This window comes from Oncorhynchus clarkii, chromosome 26 (genome assembly GCF_045791955.1).
Source record: "Oncorhynchus clarkii lewisi isolate Uvic-CL-2024 chromosome 26, UVic_Ocla_1.0, whole genome shotgun sequence".
NCBI classification, from domain to species: domain Eukaryota; kingdom Metazoa; phylum Chordata; class Actinopteri; order Salmoniformes; family Salmonidae; genus Oncorhynchus; species Oncorhynchus clarkii.
The window spans coordinates 24,978,962-24,989,795 of record NC_092172.1 but is presented as its reverse complement, the minus strand read 5'-3'; the positions used below and the strand labels follow the sequence as shown (position 1 = coordinate 24,989,795).

At 41.0% G+C, this 10,834-nt stretch overlaps 1 protein-coding gene across 8 annotated transcripts; it reads right to left on the bottom strand.

Annotated features, from left to right (window-relative positions):
- Positions 1-129: 129 nt before the first annotated feature.
- On the bottom strand, positions 130-10,477 carry LOC139384965 (zinc finger protein 143-like). Of its 8 annotated transcripts, none has more exons than XM_071129919.1 (16): positions 10,061-10,477; positions 9,084-9,196; positions 8,858-8,947; positions 8,529-8,624; positions 8,230-8,355; positions 7,537-7,730; positions 7,348-7,413; positions 7,159-7,272; positions 6,961-7,036; positions 6,598-6,723; positions 6,227-6,406; positions 5,889-6,116; positions 4,718-4,857; positions 1,734-1,889; positions 1,269-1,370; positions 130-599 (listed from the first exon to the last, which is right to left on the bottom strand). In XM_071129919.1, the coding sequence occupies exons 2-16, from the start codon at positions 9,187-9,189 to the stop codon at positions 519-521; spliced, it is 1,881 nt and encodes a 626-aa protein (XP_070986020.1). In that variant the 5' UTR covers positions 9,190-9,196; positions 10,061-10,477; the 3' UTR covers positions 130-518. The 8 variants fall into 8 exon arrangements, with proteins under 8 accessions (XP_070986020.1, XP_070986022.1, XP_070986021.1 ...); XM_071129921.1 differs by having other exon boundaries at positions 8,529-8,612; positions 10,061-10,208; XM_071129920.1 differs by lacking the exon at positions 10,061-10,477 and adding an exon at positions 9,324-10,039.
- Between the last annotated feature and the right edge of the window lie 357 nt (positions 10,478-10,834).

The window sequence follows — 10,834 nt, the reverse complement described above, 5'->3', positions numbered from 1 at the left end:
AACAAATATACTGGGTCTTACACATACAAATAAATTAAATACTAAACAATATCCTGTTTCAAAAGTAATCAAGTAGATTTCAGATTATAAATCCACAACATTATCACAAAAACAATTAGTGAAAATATATAGAATTGTACTGCTTTATTTAACAACCAATGTGTATCCATTATTTGTACATATTCAAAGTTAAAATATATGCTGGATTCAAAACATTGGCTATTTACTGTATATACACAGAATACAATATTCACACATGGAAAAATGGTACGAAAAGTCCAAAAACACATTACATTTCTATAACTCATTCATGCAGCAACACACATCTTACTCATGGATGTTTCAGCATTACATACTCTGTGCAGCCATATCAAAATGTCTATTTACAAATCTTAATAAAGAATTTCATGTTTGATTTAAGAACAATACCCTTGAGTCAGAAAACTGCAGAATATGTATAGATCTTGTTCTCATCAAATATTTCAATAGAAGTCATAGTACTGAAAGGATTATCTAATCTAATCGTCCAATCCCATCTCTCCTTGTTGTATTCTTGATGCTATCCTGATGGCTTCTTCGAGTGAAGGTTGTTCACTGAGCTAAGAAACACAAAGGTTGAAATCACACAGTGAGAAAACATAATATTATGTATGCAAAATTGGTGTGATCAGGTGTAAGTAACATATTTTGTATTATCTTGTCATTATATACTTTAGTTTAAAAACTAAGGCTCCTCCCATTGCAGTAAACAGTAGCTCATGTAGGCGTCAAAGGGAAGCAAACCTACATAGCAGACTGACTGGGTGGATGGAGTCTACAGGGATGAGTCAAGACTAACCTTATTTACTTAAAATACCTTGTATTAACATCACAATGGAATGACTGATGTGATCATTGAATACCAACATACTGAATGTTATTGTTTCTATTTACCAACAGATTTGTCAGGAATAGTCAGCAGTCTGGAATAGACAGAAGTGGTGCAGAGTTCCTAAAACACGTGTACCTCAAGACTGCTGTAGGCCAGCTCAGTGACTACAATAGAATGCACTGTACTTCTTTATAAGTACAGTGAGTTAGGCTAACAAACAGCTGTTTGTGAGTTAGGCCAACTGTGAGTTAGGCTAACAAACAGCTGTTTGTTAAAGCTACTGCAGTGTCATTTGAACTCGTTAAGCTTCTCAGCATCCAATGGGAATATATTGTGTGCCCTGTTTGTCTCTTAATGTTGCAATATTTGTTGTTTTGTGTCAGATGGAGTCCCCTACCTGGACAGCGATCTGTGTGCCGTTTGAGGTGGCTAACAGAGTGACAGGGTGAACCCCCTCCTCTGTCTGCATGCCCTGAAATGAGGCCAAATCAATGGCCACCTGGGGGGGAAAGAGGTTCAAAATGTATTAAGACCTGAAGTCCAAAACGCATCACAAGTCTGAAGAGGGGGTTTTGCCCTTTAAGTGGAAAGTACCCAGTTCTATTGGTGTTTGCTGTGGGTGTGTTGATAGAAATAGAATCACTAGTCATCATTCTAGTTCTGTCACTGTTAAGGTATCAAACAGAACTAAATCAAATCAAATAAAATGTATTTATATAGCCCTTCGTACATCAGCTGATATCTCAATGTGCTGTACAGAAACCCAGCCTAAAACCCCAAACAGCAAGCAATGCAGGTGTAGAAGCACAGGGACATATTTGGGGATTTCAGATCATGGTGGTAAAGTTTTAGTAAAACTCACCTGCTCTTCTGTACCATCTGCTGCTACCATGGTGACTGAATGTGTTCCATCTGCATTAAGCATTTCATGGGAAGGAACCGTGAAGGTGGTGCCATCACTGGTTACCATGGTAATTGTGTTTCCCAATGCCTGCATGTCAGCCTGGGAGATACTGACCTGGGAATGAAAAGGCATGTAACATTTTATCATACACTATATATCTTACCATTTGCCCTCTATGAAACATTGTACAGCTACACAAATCAGTCTTCTGTGGGAAGCACTGGAGTCAACATGGGCCAGCATCCCTGTGGAATACTTTCGACACCTTGTACAGTCCATGCCCAACGAATTGAGGCTGTTCTGAGGGTAAAGGTGGGGGGGTGGGTGAAACTCAATAGTAGGAAGGTGTTCTTAATGTTGTGTACACTCAATGGATAGTGTTTATATGTGAAAACTATTTAAGATGCATACTTTCAGTTTTTCCAAACTCACTTCACTCGCTCATAAGAGAGGCTTGCAGTACTGGCACATGCGCAGATCAAATACATTGCTAGCTGTTTACATGTTCTAATCGTTCAAAAACCAGGTGTTTTAATTTGCATATGCCTATTTCGATTATGATCATACACCGATTAAGATAAGCATAGTTAGGTGTACACGACTAATGCTATACTTGGCCCTCTGTCATAATCAGTTTCATATTTAGTTATTAGCGTGCATGTAAACATACCCAGTGTATGGTGCCATGGGTATAGAGGTGTGCAGATGTAGGGGGATAAATGCGGTTGTTAAGACATTAATTAAGAGAGGTAACATAGAAATAGAATGAATATGCTCATTCTAGTTTAGTATTTGCTAACCTGTTGGGTAGTGAAGTGTGATCAAATGCACATCCCTCAACAGGGTGCAGGGCGGAAAAAACTAGGTATAAAATAAATAGAGCCTGCACACGCATAAGCTCCACCACGCACCTTTATTCACCATTTCCTGTGAACGCCATCTGATTTGGGTATACTGTTGGGTATTAACATACGTTTTGTCTACCTGATATAAATGTCTACACAGTTATAACATTCGATCAAGAAATATATATATATATATATACATACATACATACAGTGCCTTCGGAAAGTATTCAGACCCCTTGACTTTTCCACACTTTGTTACGTTACAGCCCTATTCTAAAATTGATTTTTAAAATGATCCTAAACAACCTACATACAATTCCCCATAATGACAAAGCGAAAACAGGTTTAAAAATGTTTGCAAATTTATAAAAAATAACAGAAATACCTTATAAGTATTCAGACCCTTTGCTATACGACTCGAAATTGAGCTCAGGTGCATCCTGTTTCCATTGATCATCCTTGAGATGTTTCTATAACTTGACTGAAGTCCACCTGTGGTAAATTCAATTGATTTGACATGATACGGAAAGGCACACACCTATCTATATATAAGGTCCCACAGTTGACAGTGCATGTCAGAGCAAAAATCAAGCCATGAGGTAGAAGGAATTGTCCGTAGAGCTCCGAGACAGGATTGTGTCGTAGCACAGATTTGGGGAAGGGTACCTAAACATTTCTGCAGCATTGAAGGTCCCAAAGAACACAGTGGCCTCCATAATTCTTAAATGGGTGAAGTTTGGAACCACCAAGACTCTTCCTGAGCAATCGGGGGAGAAGGGCCTTGGTAGGGGGGGATGACCAAGAACCTGATGGCCACTGACAGAGCTCTAGAGTTCCTCTGTAGAGATGGGAGAACCTTTCAGAAGGACAACCATCTCTGCAGCACTCCACCAATCAGGCCTTCATGGTAGAGTGGCCAGACGGAAGCCACTCTTCAGGAACAGACACATGACAGCCCGCTTGGAGTTCGCCAAAAGGCACTGAAAGACTCTCAGACCATAAGAAACAAGATTCTCTGGTCTAATGAAATCAAGATTGAACTCTTGGACCTGAATGCCAAGTCTCACGTCTGGAAGAAACCTGGCACCATCCCTACGAAGAAGCATAGTGGTGGCAGCATCATGCTGTGGGCATGTTTTTTAGCGGCATGGACTGGGAGACAAGTCAGGATCGAGGCGAAGGTGAACCGAGCAAAGTACAAAGAGATCCTTGATGAAAACCTGCCCCAGGGCTGCCGAGTGGCTCAGCGGTCTATGGCACTGCATCTCAGTGCTAGAGGCGTCACTGCAGACCCGGTTTCGTTTCCAGCCTGTATCACAACCGGCCGTGATTGGGAGTCCCATAGGGCAGTGCACAAGTGGCCCCGCATCATCCGGGTTAGGGTTTGGCCGTCATTGTGAATAAGAACTTGTTCTTAACTGACTTACCTAGTTAAATAAAATGTTTAAAAAAATAGTTAATCTTCCAACAACCCTTAGCACACAGCCAAGACGACTCAGGAGTGTCTGAATGTCCTTGAGTGGCCCAGCCAGAGCCTGGACTTGAACCCGATCGAACATCTCTGGAGACCTGAAAATAGCTGTACAGCAACAGCAACCTGACAGCACTTGAGAGGATCTGCAGAGTAGAATTGGAAGACACTCCCCAAATACAGGTGTGCCAAGTGTGTAGCGTCATACTTAAGACTCAAGGCTGTAATCACTGCCAAAGGTGTTTCAACAAATGACTGAGTAAAGGGTATGAATATTTATGTAAATGGAATATATCAGTTGTTTTTTAGATTTCTAAAAACAAGTTTTTGCTTTGTCATTATGGGGTATTGTGTGTAGATTGATGAGACAAAAAACCTATTTAATCTATTTTAGAACAAGGCTGTAACGTAACAAAATGTGGAAAAAGTCAAGGGGTCTGAATACTTTCCAAATGCACAGTATGTGTGTGTACACACACACAAAAAATATCCCCTTTCAACTTAAATATGTATAGACTGCTCTAATTGATGCTTGTCCTATGTCTATAAATATGGGTGTGGTACACTTCCGGTGAAATTAAAAAATTAAATGAGTGTGAAGACTCCATTTATTTTATACTAACCTGTTGAGTTCCATCCGGGTGTGTTATGAGTTGCACATGCTGCTGACCAATGGCCTCAGTCTCAGTCATCTGTTCCGAACAGGACTCCTCTTCCTCCTCCTCAACCGGGGCAAAATTCACTGAGGGATCATCGATGGCCTCTGAATCACATGGAATAACAACAATGACATTTCTCAATTATCGTCCTGTGACTCAGTCATTACTCTGGTTGCAGTCCTAATAAGGGCATAACAGCAGTCAGTGATTCATCGAGAGTCAACCTTTAAACAGAGATATACGTCAGACTTCAGAGGTAGTCTACAGGTAACTGCCAAGATAAAAGCAAACGCTTGAGTAAATTAGGGACACACAGTTTATTGAAAGCACGTTCTTCCACAAAGGTGTGGTTCTTGAGTTAAATAAGCAATTAAAAAACATCCCATCATGCTTAGGGGTCATGTATTAAAATGCCCAGATGCTCATTACTTTGGCTACCATAGCTAGAATAATACTCAGTGACTTGAAAGAGGGGTCTCAAAGGAGCATAGGGGGTTTAAAGTGTGTGTCTCAGTCTCCAGATCTCAATCAAATTGTAAACTTATGGGAGATTCTGGAGCGGCACCTGAGACAGCATTTTCCATCACCATCAACAAAACACCAAATTATGGAATTTCTCATGGAAGAAAGGTGTCACATCCTTCAAAAGGAGTTCCAGACACTTGTATGCGAAGGCGCATTGAAGCGGTTCTGGAGGCCCAACGTCCTATTACGAGACTATGTTGGTGTTTCCTTTGTTTTGGCAGTTACCTGTATTTTTTATTTTTTTTATTTTTTTATTTTACCTTTATTTAACCAGGCAAGTCAGTTAAGAACAAATTCTTATTTTCAATGACGGCCTGGGAACAGTGGGTTAACTGCCTGTTCAGGGGCAGAACGACAGATTTGTACCTTGTCAGCTCGGGGGTTTGAACTCGCAACCTTCCGGTTACTAGTCCAACGCTCTAACCACTAGGCTACCCTGCCGTATGTTTATGGTTATTAGGTCACCACTAGTTACACCTTTATACACATAGGTTGGGTTCTTTTTTTTTCTCCTCCCCAAAAAACAGAGGAAAGGAAAGACAAATAAGATGAAGTCATCCATTGATGACTAATACATCTGTGTAAGGTGGTGTTGACTTCCAAGCCTGACCTGTAGGGGGTTCGTAGTAGGCCTCCTGCTCTTCCTCAATGGGCTCTGTGACGTTATGCGCTGTGCGTTTGTGCATGGCCAGGGTGGAGATCTGCTTGTAGGTCTTCCCACAGTGGTTGCAGTTGTAGGGCTTGCATGGTGTGTGGACAACGTGGTGTTTGTAAAGGCTGGAGTACTCTGTGAACCGCTTGTCACAGCCTGGGACTGTGCATACGTAAGGCTTCTCTCCTGTAAATACATCTATTTCATGAATCACACTGTAAAAAGGCCACACTACAAAATAACTGAATAATGTTGTTGTGTGACTTTTAACAAAGAAAAACATAAGGACTACATACCTGTGTGGATCCTCACATGGTTCTTATAGTTGGTGGCACTGGCGAAGGCTCGCCCACAGCCAGGCTCTGCACAGTAGTAAGGCCTCTCCCCTGTGTGTGTGCGAATGTGCACCTTCCTGATGTTAGAGGTAGTAAACGATCTCCCGCACCCCTCAAATGGGCACATGAATGGCTTCTCTCCTACAGTACAGCGGGGATGATGAGCTTGTTCAAGACCTCTTCAAGTTCATGGTTGAGATTATTTATAAACAGCATGATCACATGATTTCTAATCCAAATCCGAGGACAAAAAATATATATAGTTGTACACTGTAGATTGCATATGTAGGGATAAGATTAGGTATAAGTCTGACTCTGGACAAGTTTTGTACCTGTGTGGGTTCTGATGTGCTTTTGGAGGTCACCTGACGTCTTGAACGACTTTGCACAGTGCACTTCCTGGCAGCGATAAGGCTTCTCACCAGTGTGTGTCCTGATGTGGCTTTTCAGACCATACCCTTTTGGGGAAAAAACAAACACATTTTGCCGAGTTGGAAACATGTGCTGTACGTTTAATGGATCACAGTCACACTGACCGACATTGTTCAGATAATGAGGAATTGTTCAAACTGAGGAAACTGATATCTCCTTAGCCATTTCAACAACAATGTTACTGTGACTTATGCCAAGAGCCCCTCCGCTTCATATCTCAAAGGATTATGGACCTTTGCATTAGTCTGAAGGTCGTTTATTACCTGTAGCAAACTTCTTTCCACAGCCCAGATGATCACACAGATATGGCCGGTCACCTGTGTGGTACCTCTCATGTACCTGCAGAGGGTAGAAAAGAGCAAATCAAACAAGATTAACAGATTAGTCATTTGGACCAGTTGAGTCTGACTCATTCTACATTCAAGAACCCAAATCGTCTTCAGAGAGTGAGTGTGCTTTACCTTCAGATGGTGTGCGGTTGTGTAGAGTTTCCCACAGCCCTCATAGTCACAGCGGAAAGATTTCTCTGTCGACTGCTCCCTAGAACTACGACCACTCTGCCTTTGAAGCACAATCTGAAAGAAATATGTATCCAATGTAAGCTGGTGGTAAATATGATATGACATAGATAAACATGAGAAGAATAGTACCTGCATCTGCACACCACAATCTTGCTCAGCTCTCATCAGTACGGAGTTGACATCATCAGCTTCCACCTGAGAAAACAAAGGGGGAAATAACCAGTGACCATTTTACCTCAAACACAGATAGGGTATTTGAAAATTGCATATACTGCTGAGTTGATGAGCTGTTAAGATACAATGTCAATAGCAAACTACCTTAGCGGTGTATTGTTCCAGCACGTTGATGGTCTCTTGGTCAAGGGTTCCATCAGCGTTCAGGTCTGACACTGTTCCATCTGCCTGGATGGCCAGGATGGTGTTGGTTTGGGGCATCTGTACTGTGTGCTGGATGTAAGCTGTGGTGCCATCCTCCAGCTGAACAGCCTGCAGGGTATTCTGGTCATATGTATCTGTGAGGGAGTTTCATTTTAATTTAGTACCCTCTGCAAAAAGTTGTTTTAATTTTAAATTTACCCATTCAAATTTCTCCTCAAATATTTAAACACTGGGTAAAAACACATTTATTGACAAAGGGATTACAACAATCTTAAAAAGATGCAATATGCAGAAATCCCTCCAGCATTTCCTAGTTGCAAAAATTATTACATTTGCTTAATTTCAGTTTTTGATAAAACAAGCAATGTAGAGAATCACTGTACCATCTTAATCTCTGAAATATATTTTCAATAACCAAAAATATTGTATTTTCAGCTGTTTGAAGCATGTGTACAAAACCGGAAGTAAAAGATGCAAAAACTAAACTTAAGATCAGGAAGCATAGACAAAGTGCATATTTACCACTTATTAGGCTTTCAATGAGAACTGACAGATCTATGACTCCCATCTCGATGTGAATTTGGTCAGGTCACCCAAAAGGCTACATGTTGCAGCTTTAAGATTGAGACAAACCTTTTGGTGTGTGGATGTAAGCCGTTGTGCCATCTTCCAGCTGCACAGCCTGACCATCCTCAAGTCTCAGACCATCTCCTCCAATTACATCACACAAAGGGGATCCTGTCCATCTGTTGGCCTCCTCTGATAAGTAAAAATAGGGAAATATTGATATTATATTACTTTTCCCATCACAATACAGTTTAATCTTAAAGTGAATAGTGACATGAATAAGCAAAATGCCTAAATTAAAAACACAATAAGTAAAGATTCATTAAAACACAGCAATAATTAACATTGCTAAAAGGTAAACATACCTGTTCTTGGCATTGATACATGTTGGACATATGCAGTAGATCCATCCTCCAGCTGAATGACCTGTCCATCCATGAACTTGCCATCTGAAATGGAGACTGCACTCTTCAATCAGACTGCTCTCATCAAATAATGGACTAAATCATGATAATAATCAATAGAAAGAAGAAATCTGTCATGACTTGGCCAAGCAAGGTTATCAACTCTTTCTACATGGTCAGACCGTTTGGGGGTTACTTTATGGGGTAGTGTTCACTGTTAGTCAAGCCAATACCTTCGTGGCCACTTTCCATTACTGTATGTTTATGGAGATTATTGAGATTTGAGTTACCTTTAGGGTTGTGCTGTATGTAAGCCGTAGAGCCATCTGCAAGGGTCACAGCCTGTAAACTCACAGTGTCCATGTCCATTTGATCGCCATCTTTTGAACACAAATGACACAAGGGAGGGAAAAAAAACTGCCTCTAAATGTATAACAGCATGTGTAAGTAACTTTTTGCTTTGCTGGAAACTCGGCAGAATCCCCACCGATAATGGAAAGGCATGGATGAACTCACCTGAAACAGCCTCTGCCAAACAGAGGGTGACCTGCTGAGTGTCTCCACCTGCATTTTGGAACTCTGCAATGCCCTGGGAGTCCCGGTTAATCTGAGCCAACAGCATTGTCGCTCTGCCAGACGAACACACACACATACGTTAAATTCACTGTGTGGCTGCATTCAGTGCAGTCAGTCACTTTCCATACAACTCTTGTAGTCAGACGCACAAAGATCATTTATGGATGCGACTAGACCCACTTTATTTAATTGGATAGCAGTGTCTGCTGCATTATTAGATCATATGTACACTAATAATACAAATCAAACGTCCAGCTGCTTCCAGCTGACATGTTGTACAACAGTTGATATGAGCAGCGCAGATTCAACAGTTCATGTTGTTGCCAAGTTGGATGGAACTTGATAGGGCAGTCAACAGTGCAGCTTCAGCTTGCTGTGTCAGACATAACGTTACCGTATCAACTATAAATGTGATTAGTATATTTGTTACCTATACATAGCTAGCTATAGGTAACGAACTAAATTAGACAGAAACGTTAGCTAGCATTAGCTGAGAACAATTTTTGTTCGATTAGCGTTAGTGAATTGATCACCGAGTGTCGGTTAGCTAACTAGTTCGTCATTCATGTATCTACTAGCAAATGTTGAGAAAAGGCAAGTTAGTTAGCTGAAGAAACAGTCAGAGGAAATAGAGTTTATAAATTAGACTCTTAAACGAACTGCTAACGTCAACTAGTTAGCAGGCAGCAGTTAGTAACGTTAGTGTGAAGAGTGCGGACAAATAATTTGCTAGTGCTAATTAGCATGTGGGCTAGCGAATAATATATCTATATTTTTTTAGACAATACATGATTTAAACTATGATTTAATTGAGTATATTTCTCATATCAAACGGCGAGCACAGATATCCCCTTCCGTCTCCCAAACTGGATATGGCTGTAGAAAGGCACACTGGGTAAAACCACATTTATACGAACCTCTAAAATTTCCAACAATCCCTTCGGTTCGACCACCATGCATCAGGGCAGGAAATGTTCTCCTGTGCGCGCACCCTGGAACATGTGCAAAGATAGCTCTTGGCCCGATGATTGGCCAATATTTCAGTCACGCAAGCTTCTAGTAATCTCGTTGGTTCAAAATCATTTCAATCATTGACTAGTGACCTCCCATAGCCATTAATTCTTCTCATTCTACTTTTGGGGATACTCTATTCTGGATCACAATTGCGACCGCTTAACTTTGCAAGTAAATTCAAACGATTTCCAATCAAATATTTAACCTCACATATGTTATTATACGTCATATTAGTGCTGTTCGTTCAGCACAAGAAACAAATATAATCCTCAAAAACGTTTTCGAAGTTGGAAACAGCCATTTTGGAACCGCAAAGCCTCATGGTAGCCTAGAGGTCGAGCGAGGTAATGTGGGCAATGCAGTTGAATAAAACTCCAGGGTATTTGTAATGCATTTTATATACATTGACATTAGCCAGCAGTGTCTGTTAAATGAAACTACCCAGATCCAGGAAAACGATATGCAGTTTACGGCGACGTTCTAGTTCGTCTATATCGTGCTGCGCAGTATGCAGTCATGTAGACACTGTAAAGCTCTACTAGTAGGAGTGATCAACGCTAGCCAAGGAGGACACGACACCCCTCTAAACCCATTGTAGCAAATGGAACTAGAATTAGCTGGCTGCATAGTTCCAAATAGATTACACTTCACCTGATCTGAAATAGTATACAACCACC